This window comes from Hakea prostrata, chromosome 2 (assembly GCF_041222555.1).
Source record: "Hakea prostrata isolate BN-2017 chromosome 2, UWA_Hpros_2, whole genome shotgun sequence".
NCBI classification, from domain to species: domain Eukaryota; kingdom Viridiplantae; phylum Streptophyta; class Magnoliopsida; order Proteales; family Proteaceae; genus Hakea; species Hakea prostrata.
The window spans coordinates 47,158,219-47,177,674 of NC_142601.1; the positions used below are offsets into that span (position 1 = coordinate 47,158,219).

Genomic DNA, 19,456 nt, shown 5'->3' on the forward strand with positions numbered 1-19,456 from the left:
TTATCAAAATTCCATCTATATGAGTATCACAATCTCAATTTTCAATAAAAGAATAACAAAATTACACAACCATTAGAAGTTCTATATAAGTCATTAAATAATAAGTTTATAAAACAAGCAAAGAATGATTGATTTTCCTTTGTTGTTGTAGATGTGCTAGAGTAGTTCCAAGTGAAAATCCAGCCAAAATCCACAAAAAAAAGGCAAAAATTGAGAGTTCCAGCAATATCCAAGGCGAGATATGGGAAGATATAGCAAGATATGGCGAGATCTCAAGCGAGATATCCCAACTCTGTGCTCTTGACTTTCATCTCGTCTCGCCAATGTGAAAAAATGAGATATCTCACGAGATCTCCCACCATGGTCATGAGTTCAAGTGTTCAAACCTGCAACTTTGTTAAAGTATGGGTAAAGCTGTATTTAGTGTTGTTTCAACCCCCCCCCCCCGGAAAGGAAAAGAAAAGAAAAAAGAAAATTTCCTTCAATGTTGTATATAGAGCATGTTTCCAAGAGCATCAGTAGGGTTTGGTTTGCTATTCCCCATCAACATCTAGTCCCCACTTGGTCCCTATTCGAGATTGAGGAAGAGATCACAAAATGGCAATAGGCTTTAGTGGGGTTCATGCCTGATCTACGACCACCCTCCATTTGCGGTGATTAAACATTTTGTTGCAAATAGATGGAAAGCAGGGGGAGCTGTGTCTAGTCAGAACACCGGCCTTTTTATTTTCGACTTTCAAAGCTCTGACGCTCGTCAAACTATTTAAGATCGGGGGTCTTGGACTTATGATGGCAAGCCCTTGATTCTGAAACTGTGGTAGCAAGATGTGAGTTTGGAGACCAAATCAGTGAGCTCGATCCCAGTGTGGATTAGGTTTCCAGCTCTACAGCTTTATTTGTGGGGAGTCAGTTCTCTTGGTCGATTAGCTAGTGTGTTTGGCCAACCCATGTTCATTGATAAACTAAAAGCTGAATGCAGAAGGTTATCCTATTCAACCAGCCACCGTTTCTTTCAAAGTCACAGCTGATTCTGGAGCTCCCGGATGAGGTTTCCCCCTACTTTAATAAGATATCATTGAAGGTACTCATAAAGAAGAAATTTTCCCATCATCTCTGTTAATATATGTATGACTTACCACTTAAGTTTAAACACAGTACGTGGGGTCCACCCTAGAGTGGATAAGATCTGATTTTATTGTGCACAGATTTTATTTTATTTCCTTAATTTCCATTTATTAGATTAGAAGATTACTTTCTATTTTGGTTTACGTTTCTATTTTTGGCTGCTTGGTTGACAAGCAATTCCTGTAGGCTCAATACGCTCTAATATTCACCACTGATTTCATTGTATTTCTTTCCATAGAGTCCATAATATGGGTCCTAATGTTATTAATGTAACCATATATCATGAGAGGATTGGTCTCTTGTTATGGGCAAGCTTTAAAGTATTGCGTATCGGTAGGGTGATTTTAAGAGACGTTTCAGTCTATATCGTATCGTATCGAAGAAACATATCGATGGGTGAATAATAGAATAGAAAATATCAAAATACAAATGAAAATAATTTAATTTAAATAGAAAACATTAGACTCTATCTTGAGAAAGAAGGAAAATGGCCATAAGAACAAAAACTCATCTTCCAATTTGAGAGGCTTGTATGTCCAACCCATTATCTTGCAACTACTAGTCACATGGCTTGTAGATTGCCTTGAAGCAGCTCATGCCTTCAAAGAGTCAAGGTTTCACATCACATCTTTGCTCGAATTGGTGACAAACGCATCTTCTAGTGTATATCCAAGGCCTAAGGGGTTTGGCAGCTGTTCTCTTAGATGAATGTGTGTAATCAATAGTGTAATTACACAGGGTAATCAACAGAATGGATTGAAACAGGATATGCAATTGAATGGATTGAAAAAGACAGCAGAGTGATAATTGGAGATCTATTCACTAAACAGCCTAGGGCTTTACAAAACAGAAGTCAAGGCCAAAAACATAGAAATGGGCAACCTGGTCTACTATCTGCACAAATAGTAAGAAATGCAAGACTTTGCAAGTCATCACAAGACCAGGCTTTTTCCCTCTTTAAGTTGGATAGATACTTGTGGGTATGTAACATTGTGTATCGCATCGTATCGCTATGTATCAGTGTGTATCGCGTTGTATCGGCATGTATCATCCGACACATTGAGAGACGTGAGAGATGATTCGAAAAACAAAAGTTTAGATACGTATCAGCCTATATCATATCGCAGGCTTGCGATACTGATAATATCGGCCGATACGATACGATACAGACCAATACTTTAAACCTTGGTTATGGGGTTGTTTTCCCAGTTTATGCAGTTCAAGGTACCTGCTGACTACATGCTTCCCAACTGCTGATGTTGGTATTTTTCTGAGCATTGGTTTTACAGTATTCGTGGAACACTGATCCAAGTTCTGGGGAATTTGGATGGCCTGATTAGTGACTGCTGCCTCTCCAAAACAGACCTGCAGATGCTCTTTAATTTAATTTTTTAATTTTTTCTTATTATGTTTCTGTGATCATCTGCAGGTAGCCCTGTATTCTCTATTTTGCTGAGTTGATTCTTTTTATTGGGGTACTATTACTTCTTGCCTACAGACTCATTAGTCATTACTAAGTTCTGTTGGTTAAAGTTTCCGGTGATTGGAATTTCTTTTTGTGATTTTAAACTGCTGCTCCAATTGAGTACCCTGTTTATACATACATGGTTTAATTTCAGTCTCATTATAGCTTCTTGGTTGATGGAGTCTTCTCCTTCTTCAGATTCTCACTAAGATTATTTCATTTGTCTTATTGCCTTTTCAGTTTGGGCTTATTTTATGATTGGCTCACTCATATTTCACCTTGTTCTACTGTTACTTGTGACTGCTAGAAGTGCTGGAGATCACCTAGAAGATCAGTTTCCTTCCCCCAGTTAGATAGTAACTACCGTTGCTTCTGCACAAAGGAGACCAGAAACACCCCCAATGGATCCTGTTCTACGCAGGCTTTGCTTTGGATTTCATAATTGAACAACTTCACAATCTCCCACTAGAATCAGTATTTATTTGGAAGCCGAGATCATAAGAGCTACCCAGCCCCTAGTATGCTAGATCCAAGTTTGACAGCAAACTGCTGACTGGATTACCTAGCATCTGCTACCTTCTATTTGGTTTTGTTAGGAAAGGAATTTTGGAACAACAAAAGGGAAAAGGGGGCAGCAGTTAGGAGTCCAGGTCCAGTCGAACTTGGGGTTCTTCTCCTATTTGGGTTCTATATTATTTCCTATACAAATTCAAAGTGTAAACAGCTTATATATAGTAGATTTATTTTGAGGGCTCAGGATTCTCACCCTGAGCCGTCACATCAAGACTGCGACTTCTCTTCTTCTCCTCTCCCTATTTTCTCTTGATATCACTCTCCAAATCTCATGCTGTCAGAGCTGTAGCTTTTTTAGATTACCTTCAATTCAAAGCTTTTGAGGTTCAAGAACACACCTATAACTCCTAAAGCTGTCGCTGCAAGTTTGAAGCTCTTTTAGGTCATGATTGGCAGGGGTGGCAGCACCTGACACTGGACCTCTTCAGCTGGAAGATTCGATGAGATAATGTAGCTCCCAAAGCTTCTGTTTTGGATTGAAAATTGGTTGCACAACTCCTGGTTTTGGTTGCTGAGAGGTTAGTATCCTGTTTTGCACTGATATGGAAGATTTGAATGGCTTGTTGATTGCTTGTAGACTGCTGTATCGATCAATCTATGGGAGGATTGGTTGAGTACCCGTTTAGAGTTTCATTGCCTAAAAATAATAACCTAGGAGTTGTGAAATCTCTGCTGTTCTGAATTAATTTTGTGTGGTTACCGAGTGGTTCAGTACAGTTCTGATTTGACTGAAGTTTTGTTTCAGTTTCTGTTTCTGGTTTGGTTCAGGAATATCCCTGATCTTTGTAGGGTATTTAAAAAATAAAAGATAAAACGAAGGGGGGGGGGGGATATTTTATCCCTATTAGTGGCTTTAGTTGGATATGGGACAAACATCATCTAGTAAGGGTGACAATAAAAATAACATCGATAAAATTATTCCTTCATCTTCCTATCGATTGACTAGAGTTGTTCTCCCAGGCATGGTAGAAGATCTCGCTCTCGAGAGAGATCTCGCCACCTTGAAAAAGAGAGATCTCGACCATTTCGGTGAGATCTCGGTCGAGATATACAATTTTTTGGCGTCAACTTGGTAGCCCATCTCGGTGGGTTTTAGGGTCCCAATTGGGTGGAAACTTGGTATTTAGCTTATTTAAGGCCTTTTGAACACGTTGGTGGCCTTGGATTTGTCAGAAACAACCCTATGTATGATTTCTAAGTCTACCCATAGTGTGAAGCCGAAATGTAGTAGGATTAGGGAATGCAATGTTATACAACATGTAATATAGAACCTTTAAAGCATATAAATGAAAAGCAAGTATATCAAATGCATCAACTAACTTAAATGTTATCAAAATTCCATCCATATGAGTATCACAATCTCAATTTTCAAGAATAAAATAATTATACAACCATTAGAAGTTCTATATAAGTCATTAAATCATAAATCCATAAGACAAGTAGAAAATGATTGATCTTCCTTGTTTTAGATGTGCTAAGAGTAGTTGCAAGTGAAAATTCAGCAAAAATCTACAAAAAAAAAAAGCAAAAATTGAGAGTTCCAGCGAGATCCAGGGCGAGATATGGCAAGATATGGCGAGATATAGCGAGATATGGCGAGATATGGCGAGATCTCGAGCGAGATATCCCAACTCGCAGATCTCGACCTCCATCTCGTCTCGCCAAGGTGAAAAAACGAGATATCTCGCGAGATCTCGGCGAGATCTCCCACCATGCTCCCAGGACGAGGACAGGTAGATCACTTGACTAAGATTGCACCTAAAGATGATGATCATTAAGCAATTATTGATGCCCATATACTGGGGCAAAAGTTAATTCTTTGGACGATAATATTGTTGATTTTCTTACTCGCTTGCAAACTATGAGGGACTTATGGCAGTATTTGAATCTGTTGCATCTTGGTCAAAATAATCTGACTAGAATCTATGAATTGTCACAGGATTATTATCAATAGATAGAAAAGGTAGAGATTTCAATATTTTGCAGATTTTAAAAGAATGTATGAAGAACTAAACTCTATTCTACCTATCTCCTCTGATGTCAAAACCAAGCAAAATAAAAGTGATGTGAACCCAATTTTAGGGTTTTTGTGAATTTTCCATAAAACTAAGGGCTTCCCAGAATCTTCCAGCAAAGAACTAGTATAATAGGATGTGTAGGGTGGGTTTTAGCACTCAAGACCTTGTTGTAATGCTGATTCCAGACCTGGAGTTTAACAGCAGGATTTGGAAACTTGGGCATTGGGGTTCGATTAGGTGAAGAATGGGGCTGCTGCTGTTGATTTGTAATTGCGAACTTAGTTCTAATGGTTTTAGAGTGTGAATGAAGGTTTAGGAAGAGCTAATGGATTGCAGAATTTAGTTAATGAAGAAGATGAAGTGCAGAATTTTATAATTGTTAGGATTTTAGGTTTTAAGTGGAATTAAGGGTAGGGATGGGATGAAGGGTAAGATGCGATCCAACTAGGAGAGAAAGGGGATGCAGGGGGGGATTAGAGACTTAACAGGGGAGGGATATTACTGCTGCCACAGGGAAGAAGAAACAGAGAGAAATGGCAGTGGTGGTTGGAGAAGGGAGGGGAGGGTTCCCATGGCTTGCGCACAACATGGGAGGGGCTGGGGAAGTGTTCGGGTGTCAAAGGGATTGGGGGGGAGCAGGGGGCTGGGAAGTCAACAGGGGGTGGGGAAGGCTGCTGCCAGGTCACGGCAGCAAGGGGCGAAGGGAACTAGGGGTGTGCAAAAGGGTAGGAGAGGGGTTGGGGGGAGAAGGGGAAAGAGGAGGGGTGCATTGCATGGGTCCAAGAGAGGGGGAAAAGAGGCTGCAGGGTTTACTTACTTGGTGGAGGCTACTGTGATGGTTAATGGCTGCTGGAATTTTAGAATAGTTGTTGATTCTTGATGAAGAATGCTTCAAAATCCATGGCCCTCCCAAAGAGAACCATGACCTAGTTTCTCACAAACACCTTAATTTTATTTAATCTGACTTAAACTTACAAAGAAAGAATAGACCTTAATTTATTGCCAACTAAAAAGAACTAGACACTAAGCGGGATTCCTTTATAGATTAGGATCCCACCACATAATCTTGACAATTGAAAAAAAAATCCAAACATCCAAAGGTCCCTAATAAAACTTAAACTCTTATGCACATGCTTATATTTTGTTTTATTTAAACTAATTGCCACATGTGATAGAGTTTTAAAAAACTAAGGACTCAATAAGTAACTCAACTACTAACTCAAAACAAGACTCTTTAAACAAAGTGGACTCTATAATTAAACTGGAATTAAATTCCAGCAACTAAATAGGGCAGAAAATGCCAAAATACCCCTCCTAGGGGTTCGATCAGCCTGGTAAGGCTTCTTAGAGCCATCTTGTGAGGCCCACCTAGGCTAGGGATCCAAATCGTGTTCACATCACAAAGAGAGCTCTAGCAAAGGAGTGTGAGGCAGTTAGAGCCCAAACTCTTGGTAGTGATCATGTCTTCACTTTAGCTGACACCTTTTCGAGGGGTCTTCTGGTTGGAAGGAGATTCCCAATAACACTACTGAAAATTCAGCTTTGGCAATCGTTTCCTGTGGCACTTCAAGAGGACATACCTTTAGCGAATAGAGAACGGGATGAAATCGAGGAAATAATGCTGGAAAACATACAGGTTCATACAACTCTTCTGATAGTATAGGACAAGTCAAAACTTGTCATCATTATGGACTGGACGTCTAGGACATATTCAGCAGTTTTGTCAAAACCTTCATGGGAAGCCCATGGGAAGCCCCCACACACTGCTAATGCAACCACTACTTTTAAACAAACCTCTACAGCCACTAAAGTTCTACATGAGGGTAAAACTATAAAAATGACCAAGGAATACTACATTCATTTTACTCAATTCAAAGCCACTCAACCACAACCCACAACTGCCACCCTTGTTCAGACAACTGATGCCAACGCTTGCCTTTCGACCACCTCTCTCCCTCAGGTCATTGACTCAAGTGCTTTTGATCATATGAACAGAGCTATAGGTATCATTCCCCCCCCCCCCTTTTTTTTCTCTTTCCATTCATCCTCTTTAGTTATACTTGTTGATGGTTCCCATACCAATGTTAAAGGAAGGGGTACTATTCAAGTCATTCCATCCATAACCCTACCCTCAATTCTTTACATACCTAATTTGCCTTTTAACTTATTATCTGTAAATAAATTGACTTCCACTAACAACTGTTTTGTGACATTATTTCCTGACTTCCATTTATTTTCAGTATCTTACAACGAAGAAGACGCTTGGTAAAAGCCATGTGTCAGGAGGACTGCATTTGTTCGAGGATACATCCTCTACTACTTGTTCCAGCATCTCCATTCCTTACCAAATACAGTATTGATTAGGGCATCACTCCTTGGAAAGCTTAAAATTATTAGATAAACGTTGTCATTCCTTTTCTAGTTTAGATTGTGAGTCTTGTCAGTTTGGAATGCTTTATTGTGTGAGCTTCCTGATGTAACCTAAGGTCAAGGTTAGATCTTTCAAGACACATTGTAATACAAACCAACAAATAATGGGCTATCCAAGGATTAGGTGATGTAAGTATGTAACCTAGGTTAGAAGCCCCAAAATTGGGTCCAAACATTCAAACCCAAAGAAGCTTCCCAAGGCTGGCCAAATTACCCCAGGGTTATTTTGGTCATTTTCCTAGCGCCTTCGTTCACTCTAATGTGTCAGGTCCTTGTCCTATTACTTCTTATTTAGGTGATCGATACTTTGTTATATTTGTGGATGACTTTTTAAGAGTTACTTGGCTTTATTTGATGAAAAATGTTTCTGAATTATTTGACATATTTTGTAATGTTGTTATTGAAATTCATACTCAATTTGGTGTCTCAAACTGCACTTTTCGTTGTCATAATGCTAAATAATATTTTTCTGATCCCTTTTGTAAATTTATGGCTAGAATATTTTTCTAATCCCTTTTGTAAATTTATGGCTTCCAGTTAACTTCTTTATTAATCTTCATGTGTTGACACTCCTCAAAAAAATTGGGGTTGCAGAAAGAAAATAGACACTTACTGGAGGCTACCCGTTTTTTTATTATTTGATATGAAAGTACCCAAATCTTTTCTATATGCCATTTTGTCTGCCTGTTATCTTATCAATAGGACGCCCTATTCCATGTTATAAGGTGGCATCCCTTATTCCCTCTTATTCCATTCATCTCCCTTACTTACTTTGACTCCTCGCATGATTGGTAGTGATTGTTTCATTCGTAATCATCGTCTTGGAAAATTTAAACTTGATCCTCGTGCTCTCAAGTGTATGTTTGTTAGGTACTCTCACACTCAAAAGGGGTATCCATGTTGCTATTTTGACCTACAGAAATATTTTGTTACTGCAAATGTATCATTTTCTAGTCCACTACTTTTTTTTAACAAATCTATTAGCTTAATTGACCACAATGATGATCTCTCCATCATTGTTATTCAAAGTGCTTTTCCGCATGGAATAGTTCCTTCACCACCACCTCCGTCGGCCATCACCAAGGTTTATGTGCACCATTCGAGAATCTGCTTCCTCCTCTATACTTGTGGTTTCTACATCTCTACAACTTCGTCTACTGATCCTAAGGTCATCCCTCCCACATCTGATCCTATTGCTTTTTCGTAAGGTAATCATAGTTGTGTTCAATGTCCTATCTCTAATTTTGTTTCTTATTCTACTTTAGCCTCTTGCTTTTCTATTGTCCTATCTAGTATTGAGACTTATCCTATTTGTAAGACTGTTCTTAAAGCCCTGTTTGATCCTAGGTGGGCTAGTGGAATGAAAGTCAAATTACATGCCTAAGAAGATAACCAGAATTAGGAACATGTGTTTGTGCCTTCAGGGAAGTCTACTATTGGTTGTCGGTGGATATTCACTATGAAAAATCAATCTTGACGGTTCTTTAGCTCGAATGAACCTACCAGTAGTCTCTGTTTTAGTTGGACATGAAGAATGCATTCCTTTATGGGGATTTGAATGAGGAAGTGTATATGGAGTAACCACTTGGGTTTTTTGCTCTGGAGGAGAAAGGTATGGTCTATCATCTCTACAAATCATTATATGGCCTCAAACAGTCACCTTGAGCATGGTTTGGACGATTACTTCCATTATTTTAGAATTTGGGTCGACACGGTGTGAGAGTCATCATTCTCTGTTTTTCAAACACTCTGATGCTGGCAAAATCTTTCTTATGGTTTATGTAGATCATACTGTCATTGCAGGAGATGACATTTCAAAAATTGATAGATTGAAGACCTATTTACAAGAGAAATTTCAGACCAAAGACATGGACAAACTAAAATACTTTCTAGGAGTTGAAGTTGCCCAATCAACAAAAGGCATCTAATCTTAATAGAAGTATGTAATCGATTTACTCTCTAAAACAAGAACGTTGGGATCAAAACCCCCATATATTCCCATGGAAGCCAATTTGAAGCTAATCCAAAAAGATGGTACCATTTTGGAAGATCCAAAGAAGTAAAAAAGACTTGTACGGAAGCTAAATGATGTAAACAAGGGTCAGCTCCCTGACTGAAACCCTGTTGTGGACCCCAAGGCCACTCTAAGGTGGTGCACCTAGGGGTGGGCAAACCCTCAATCATGGGTAAATTGGTCAATTTCAGCCCTAATTATCTGCTGGAGTTTAATTTCAGAAATTTGTTCTTAGTTCTCAGAGTCTTATTCTGTCTAAAAGTCTTGGTTTGATTTGTGAGTTGAGTTCTTGAATCCTTGGGGGTCTTTCTTTAAAGTAGGACTTTTTTAAATAAGTTAATCTTTAATTTCAAGAAGAGTTCCTTTAGTTTGTGTGGTTATTATTTACTTGTAAACAGGGCATCCTAAGTTATAAAGGAAATCCTAGTTAAGTAGGTTTCTAAGTTTTAGTTGAGTCCAAATACAGTCTCCCAGTTTAAGTTAAGTTTTTTGTTTTTGATATAAGGCTATAAATAAGTCAGTACATGGTTGTAAACTTTGGTCTACATTTAACAAAGTTTGGATATTGTTCGTGCAGAATACATCGTGGCTCTCTTGGGAGGGCCACGGCAGATTTACAAATCTTGATTCAGGTTCCAGCAGCCGTCTTCAACAAATCAGCAAACCTTCTCCTTCTTCAGCAGTAAAACAAGTACAGTAGCCAAGAACCCCTACCCAGCCCCTCCCTTCCATTGCAGCCTACCACAACCCCTCCCCTTACCATTGCAGCCCCTTCCTGCCCCCGCACCCATTTCTCCTCTTTCTTGTGGCAGCTCATCCCTCCACCTTTTCTGTTTTCTTTAATTTTTCTGGTTTTTTTTTTCTTGGATCTTTTGGCAGTTCTGGAATTTCAGAATAAGAAGAGAGAAAGAGAAGAGCGAAAAGAAGAAAATAAAGAATCGAAGATCCATTCAAGAATTCACGAATCCTCTTCCAAGATCTTCAAAACCCTAAGCCTTTCTTTCCCATTGCACAATGTCTTAATCCTAATTTCCCTTTTCCCGCATCTTTTTCCCTATCCCTAAATTGTTAATTCCCTTTACTTTTCCTTCCTTGATTTTCTTACATCTCAAATCCCTGCCATATTCATTTCATTACCCTTTGGATATTCCCTCCCATTTCCCATTAACCCTAATTCATCCCATAGGCCTTGGGACATTACCACAACCTAAGATACATAAACAATAGTCCTTTTCTCCCACTCAAACCATTCCAGAGGTTATCCAGTAATTTTTAGCCATCTCAAATAAACCCAAAACCACCCATAAGATATCCTTAGGATCCCTAAACATTCCTAGACCATCCCAAGGGAATTTAGTAAATTCCTACACAATCCATACCCCTTTCTACGAATATCTCTTGTGCTTTCGAGTTTCGATCAACCTCCTTTAAAATTTGTTGTTGGAAGATTCTAGGCGAACCCTTAATTTTAGGGAAATCATTCAAAGAATTGTAACCCTAAAATCGAGTTCTTATCACTAAATTTTATGTTGTGACTCAACCTAACATTGCCTTCATGTTAGTGTTATGAGACACAATTATTCAAATTTTGAGATATCTTAAGAAAGCACTAGGACGTGGACTTACTTTACACTAATCATGGTCATAGGCATGTGCAAGGACTCTTTGATGCTAACTGAGTTGGATCACCCATCGATAGAAGATCAACTACAGGCTATTGTACATTTGTTGGAGGAAACCTTGTGTTATAGAAGAGTAAAAACAAACTATGGTAGCAAGGTCAAGCGCAAAATCTGAGTTCGTGCTATGGCACATGTTACCTGTGAGATGGTATGGATAAAACGATTACTCCAAGAGTTAGGCTTTGTTAACGAATCACCAATGAAGTTGTGGTGTGATAACGAAACTACTGTTTATATAGAATCCAATTCAGTTTTTCATGAATGTACCACGCATATTGAAGTTGATTGCCACTTCATTCATGAGAAGTTACAACAAGGCATAATATTCCCCAGCCATGTGTGTATTGGAGAGAAACTTGCAGATTTGTTCACCAAAACTTTAAGGACTATAAGGGTTTGAGTATATTTGTAACAAGCTGAACATGAGAAATATATGTTCTCCAGCTTGAGGGGGGTGTTACAAAGGGCATTTTGAGAAAAGAAAAGTACCAACAAGTGTCAACGATTGGTGCCAAATCTCAATGGGAAAAGGGGGGCAACAATTAGGAGTCTAGGCCCAGCCGAACTTGGGATTTCTTCTCCTATTTGAGTTCTATATTGTTTCCTATACAAATTGTAAAGTGTAAACAACTTATATACAGTAGGTTTGTCCTGTGACTTCTCTTCTTCTTCTTCTCTCTTTTTACTCATATTTCCTCTCTAGATTTCAGGTTTACAAACTTAATTCTGATTCGATTCTATTAGATAATATGCTGCAATGAAATTAAAAAAATAAAAATAAAAATAAAAAGAGGTCAAATTGTCGGTATCCCTCTCTCAACTTAATTACTAAGCTACTGTTAGCATACCTTGGTGGACCATAGACTATAACAGTTTGGGATTTCCTTTGTCATTGTATGGGGATGACTGAAGGTATATCAAGCTTTTGTTTATTGGGTTTCCTTTTTTTTAATTTGGTCACTACCCACATGTAATATTACACGTCAGGGGGAGATAATAGACGTATTCACTATCTATTCAAGACTTTTATTTGAAGATGGTATTTTATAGCAACAATAACTACCTACTTGGTCCACAATATCCTATACTTACCCATTTGGTTCTTAGTAAGCTATATTCGACTTATAGAGACCTTTTTTTAGGCTCTATTTATTGCCTCTAGTTGAGAAAATTACCACATACTATCTACTACTTCCCTTTTCACAAAAAGCTTATGTGCAGATATTGGAACTACACTTTCATATACTAGTGTTAACACTGGAGCTGCACTTTTTACCTATTTGTGTGGTCAGTGGAAGCTTCACTTTTATATACTTGTGCAGACGTTGGAGCTGCACTTTTTATCTACTTGTGTGGAAATTGGAGCTGACTTATTATCTTCTCTTATGAATATTCCTGCCTACCACCTGCCTCTTGTAATGTATGATGCTACACTATTGAGACAAATGCTATTTACCACTCTTGGAATTATTTGGAAACTGCCTTCGACATTATTGATGCTGCTATAGTTGTAAATGTGCTTTATGTTCACTACTGCCTATCATTCTCATCGTTAGATGCTTCATTCAACATACATATTATTTAAGTTGCTTTTGATTATCTATAGGTTGAAGATCCATTGTTTACCAACATCTGCTATTGCTACTTGTCCTCAAGAATGGGAAGTTCTTTTATATATGTTCTTGTTATTCCAAGCTGAAGCTTTTGATATGTATACCAATGCTCCAACCTGAGGGGGAGTGTTAAGATGACTTATCACTACAGTGGTAACCATGCTATGTAGGTCCACTCTAAATTGGATAAGATCTGATTTTATTCTACACATTTTATTTTATTTCCTAAGCTTCTATTTACTAGATTAGGATATTACTTTCTAAATTGACTTATGTTTCTATTTTTGGTTGCTTAGTTGACAAGCAATTCCTTGTAGGCTCAATATTCTCTAATTTCTCTTCTAATTTCGTTGTATTTCTTTCCATAGTCTGTAATCTGGTTTAGGAAACTTTTCCTGAATCTCATCTTATTAATAAAGCATATCGTGAGGGAGAGCGTTGGATCTCATCCAATTCTCCCTACTCTTCTTCACCTCCAGTTCTGCTCTTTCTTTGTCTCTGGTTTCATAAAATTGACAATCTCCATCATATGCATGGGTGTGTTTCTTAAAGTTGGTTGTATATGCACACAGATGTAGATATAAACTTTTACAAAAGATTTTTGTTTCTCATGTTTTATATACTAATTCCCTCAACCCAACTCACTTTTTATTAAGCAATTGTGGCATAATTCACTGGGAATGTCCTCAAACCCTTTCTTTAATAAGACATCAGCTTATCTTATTTTAGCGCTGATTTGGCATGGTTTCAATTTCAATTTCAAGTTCAAAATGATTTCACGAAATAGTAAACAAATAGAAATTTGGTCAAAAATCTGAAATTGTTTTGGTTTTAGATACTGAAAAACTAAATGAATAGAAAATGGATTTGAAAGATTACAATTTTTTAAAATACATTTCATCACTGTTCTTCCTCAGCCAAACTAAACATCCCCTTTCTTTCACACATTCTATGAAACATCTGTAATAGAATGGGAACCAACTCAAAGCTGAATCTAGTGGCATTTTATCCATTGACTCTTGATGTTTCCGTATTACTGTTTTTGGGTGATGAGTCTTTCAGCACCAGCTTCTTGCTATGTGGATATAAGCTGGAGAGTACTGGAGCTGCTGCCATTGGTAATGTAGTCCTAGATTGATATATGACCAAACAGGACTTAATTCTTCCAAGATCATCATTGAAACCAACTTATGGGACAAAATAGGTTACGTTCAGGTAGGTCTTGGATTTGTGAGTACAGGGAGCTCTCCATGGGGTGGCCTCAAAGCGAACTGCTCGGGAGCGGCGCTGCTCCAAGTGGTTCGCGGTCGGGATGCATTTTGGGCTATGTATTTGATAATCGCTGCCATTATGATCAAGGTTCTAAATCTCAGTTTCGGCACTGGTTTCGACCAGCCAAAAATTGAGACTCGCACAGTTTTGACCACATCTCATTGAAAACTTGGAATTTTCTCCAGGTTGACTCGAACCTTGGTTTCTAGGCCCAAAAAAAACCTAACATCTCACTACCCACCTCTAATCTGAAAGGGCAAGACTGCCCTCAAATTCGAGTTCTTAAACCATGAACCTAAGGGTGTCAAGCAGTATGGTTTCGGTGGTTTTGGTACAGTATCGAAAATAACTACCAAAAACCGAAACTGTACAGTACCGCATAAGATCTACTTTTGCGAAACCGTTTCCGTACTGCAATGGTACGGCTTTGTGTATGGAATGAAAACGGGATCTCTAAATGATATGTATACAGCATTATATGGTGTTAAATGGTACAAAACAGTTTTACTACTAATTAGTGCAAATAATACAAAATAAGGCATCAAATCATTTCTGTACCATACCACACCCAATACCGTTTTCAATAGCTGTACCCTACCATTTCTGAAACAGTTCGGTATCTTATGGTTTTATGCGGGCGGTTTTGATATGCAGTTTAGTTATCAAATTGACACCCTAACATGTGCCCAACAATTTGCTAATCAGGCTCTAAATTTTTCAACAGTTGCAACATCTGAAAAGCACATTAATGGAGAAAGATGCACTTACAAAGAACCTCATGGGCTGTGAGCCGCTTTTTGGGGTCTCTTACAAGCATTCTCCGGATTAAATCCTTTGCACTTTCAGAGATACTGGGCCATGGATCTGATGAAAAGTCAAGCTCACCTTTTAACACTTGCTCAAATATTCCTTGCTCTGATTCTGTACCAACATGACGGTTAACAACAAACATAGATGTTATTCCTAGATTTATGAGTCATAAAAGACAAAATATATGGACAGAAACAAATGAATGAGAAAGCAAGAAAAGAGTGAACAATGAGAATCTCACCATCCCAAAATGGTGGGACCCCACTTAGCAAGATATAAATGATAACCCCGGCACTCCAAACATCGCATTGTTGACCATAGTGCTTCCGCAACACTTCTGGGGCAACATAATAAGGACTCCCAACCACATCCGTGAATGTTTCACCTGAAGAATGAGTATATACATTCCTGATCAGATGGCACAGCACAAATTGATAAAATAAGGCATGACATGAGTTGCAATGAATTAACCATTTATTGAAGTGTAAGATATCTTGATTATTCTACATGATGTTATATCAGCGTGAATACCAGTTTTTTTTTGTGCCTGCATTTGAAGTCTTGGCTTTTTTTTTTTTTTTTTTTTGGGGGGGGGGCGGAGGGAAGGTATTGATTTAAAGATAATGCTCCCTATTCTACATCATGTTATATTTCCAACAAAAAAGTAGAAATATATATATATATATATATATATATATAACAAGATTCATTACAATTTTTAGCTGCTGAAACCTTTTTCCTATTAATTGTTTCAGTTATACATATATAACAAGCTCCATTACAATTTTCAGCTGCAGAAACCTTTTTCCAATTAATTGTTCAAGTTTCCAGCTTTAGCAAGGCAGGGACTTTGTTCTTTGCATGTATGAAGTCAACTTTCAGCAACAACTGAAACCACTATCCATCCTACTTTGTCATTAGCTAACTGTGATATCAAATCATCGATATTTTCTGCACAAATTCTAGAACAAATGTTGAATTTAAATGGTAGAAAAACTCGGTTAGAATTGGACAAACGGAAAGCAAGCTGAATGCATGCACCGTGATAGACACAGGATGCACACATGAACAATATAAATGGGAATATTCATTAGCATTAGAAATAAGAGAGTGACATTGCATTTTAATACCTAATCCCCTAAGGGTGCCCTTGAAGAGCAAAATTTGTTATATGCATCTCTACTAGCATTCACAGATCTAATTCTATCATATGTTGAAAGTATACCTATTTGACGCATTGCAAATATGTCACAGATGTAGCTCAGCGATTAGTTTCAATATGTGCTCCAGGTTTATTCCTTGCTGTTCCCAGGCTTTTTGTCCATAGCATCTTTCTTTTTTAAGCAGTGGGCACGGGGTTGTTGTTTTGCTTATTTCAAACCTAAGATCCTTGAAGTAATGAAGAGAGGTTGGAACTGAAATTAAGACTAGAAAGGCAGCAGGTTCAGCCTCATGACTTCTATGGAAAAATTTTAGAAAACTAGATCTACTTCTGAACCTAATTATCTCACAACCATTATCAGCATCATAAATCTACACATTACACTGAAGCAAGCAGGCTTCAAGAGTTCTCACACTAACATGTTGCAAATCACTACTTTAAAAGTTTGTCTTTTTCCAAATAGGTGACTTTGGAAGAAAATAAGAGAGAGCAAGAATTCAAAAATGAACATAACAACCACTGCAAATTCTGAATCACCATCATTACTTTCGGGAAAAAAGAAAAAAAATAGAATTATCATTCATGGAGTCCTGACCAGTTTGGGAATCAGTATGATTAGCATTAAATAATCAAAACAGCAGCTGAACTTGAACAAAGAAAAGAGAGAAGAAGAAGAAGAGAAGAGAGATGAAGAACTAGTAGAAGAGGCTTGTGATTCTTGCTTAAGAGTCTAGAATCACAGAGCCCTTTTATTTATAACTTCTAATGAATCTAATACAACTTGAGAGACAAGTAATTGTCCTCTAGAAAAAGGAAACAAAAAATTACAGCTTTAGTAACTTCCTAACTCCTAAAATAGAAAGTATTGAAAATAGAAACTATGCTTTCTAAAAACTCCCAAAACTTATGTAGCAAGACTCTCACATTAGAAATAGAAAATAGAATAAAAACAATATCATAATATTGTTCACGTGAACAGTAAATGTTGTTTTTTACTGTTCACGTGAACAGTAAAATTCCCAAATTTACGTATACTTCAACACTCCCCCTCAAGCTGGAGCATACACAAAGAAAACTTCAGCTTGCACAATAAGAATAAACTTGAAAAGTAGCACCAATCTTGAATCATGTAGCAATGACAGATGTCGATAAACACTGAGAAAACTTCACCCAGAAGATAATCAACACCAACTTAAAAAAAACTTTAATTCTTCATGTCAATAGAACCATCCAATATTGAGAACAATCGATGATGTTGAAGACGAACAAAATCCATAAGTATAGCAGGATCAAAGACACTACCCATATAATGCCGGTAGTAGGGAGAAATATCCACACTAAATCTTCAAAATTGTAACTCCAAAGTCCAAATAAATGCTTCACAAGAAGCCAAGTTGTAGGTAGGCAAAAGGCACTATCCACATAATGCCTGAAATATGGAGACATGTCCACGCTAAATCTTCAAAATTGCAACTCCAATGTCCATATAAATGCTTCACAAGAAGGCAAGTAATAGGTAAAGTATGGGTAGGTAAAAGGCAATATTGATTATTGTGGACCAAGTAGGTAGGTAAAAGACAGTATAGGTTACTGTGGACCAAGTAGGTAAAGTAGTATGGGTTACTACGGACCAAGTAAGTAGGTAAAAGACAGTATGGGTTACTGCGGACTAAGTAGGTAGGGTAAAAGACAATATGGGTTATTGCAAACCAAGTAGGTAAGGTAAAAGATAGTATAGGTTACTGCAAACCAAGTAGGTAAGGTAGTATGGGTTACTACGGACCAAGTAGTTAGGTAAAAGACAATCTAGGTAAAGATAGGTAATGATATTGTTGTAGAATGCCATAAGTTGAGGACAAAGATCTTCACAAATAATATCCATCAGCACATCTTAAGTAGATATAGAATAAGGTACCATTCTCCCCCTCACGTGTAGCATTACACGTGGACAATTAATGATGACCAGTGACAAGCATCTTAAAGTATGAGCACAAAAGAAACCCAAGAAGGAAAAGTAGCAGCCACAGAGCAGTGTATTATTCACCAATAAAGCTGATCAAGCAGCAGTAAATTGTTTAACAGGACAAAGTCGTGTTCACCAGGGGGAAAAAAATTCTGGACCACCACCAACCCTCAAATAGGGCAAGAGCAAATTAGATCAGGAGAAAATTACTGAACCAGCTTGGAATCTCAGAATTGCAACAATCCACTCAGAAGAAGTGCAATAACAGTAGTTGCAATAGTAGATAATATCAAATCTCGGACCATAGCAACAAACTTCTGCTAGATTTGAAACTCTAACAAATCTTGATATGAAGGAAAAGTAGTCCTCTAGGCCTTCGTAGAAGTATTAGATAAAAAGAAGGCTAAACTTGATTCTGAAATAAACAACGGAAGTAGTAGGAAAGCAAGATGGTAGCAGCAGAATTTTTCAAAACAGAGAAAATCAATGAAACAGGGGTACTAGTATATGCCTTGCAGCAGCACTTATAGCACAAACAATGGAACGCAACACTTAGGTCTTGCAATCCAAATTATGGGCATATCTTCGCAAGAATCAAGAGGAATCCCATGACATCAGTATAGCGCAGATCGAACTTCAGATTTGCACAAAAAAATAGGGTAGTAGCAGCCTCAGTTGAATCAAATAGGTAGACAAATCCCCAGAAAGCTTGGGCCTTTTGTAGTATTAATACATAGATACTTGGTGCTTCAAAAGTCAAAGAAGAAGGACGGCCATTCACAATTACTGCAACGAAGGTTGGGGCTGCCCTAGATAAGAAAAAGGAAAAAAGAAGGGAAAAAAAAAAAGGGCAGCCAAGAGAGAGAAAACGGTCCCTAGGTTGATTAAACTTGCTCTGATGCCATGTTAGGAAACAAGCATTAAATAATCAAAACAGCAGCTGAACTTGAACAAAGAAAAGAGAGATGAAGAACTAGAAGAAGAGGCTTGTGATTCTTGCTTAAGAGTCTAGAATCACAAAGCCCTTTTATTTATAGCTTCTAATGAATCTAATACAACTTGAGAGACAAGTAATTGTCCTCTAGAAAAAGGAAACAAAAAATTACAGCTTTAGTAACTTCCTAACTCCTAAAATAGAATGTTCTGAAAATAGAAACTACCATCAAAATAGAAACTATACTTTCTAAAAACTCTCAAAACTTATGTAGCAAGACTCCCACATTAGAAATAGAAAATAGAATAAAAACAATATCATAATATTGTTCACGTGAACAGTAATGTGAATAGTAAAATTCCCAAATTTATGTATACTTCAACAAAGTTGTTAGA

At 37.7% G+C, this 19,456-nt stretch overlaps 1 protein-coding gene across 1 annotated transcript in view; it reads right to left on the reverse strand.

Moving 5' to 3' along the window:
* The window catches only part of LOC149024526 (calcium-dependent protein kinase 20-like), a 43,501-nt gene that overhangs the window by 6,166 nt on the left and 17,879 nt on the right, over positions 1 to 19,456 (reverse strand). The window contains exons 2-3 of the mRNA XM_089144753.1: positions 15,244 to 15,387; positions 14,961 to 15,113 (exon numbers count right to left, since the gene is read on the reverse strand). Coding sequence (XP_089000879.1) covers positions 14,961 to 15,113; positions 15,244 to 15,387 — 297 coding nt within the window. The remainder of the gene's footprint in view (positions 1 to 14,960; positions 15,114 to 15,243; positions 15,388 to 19,456) is intronic.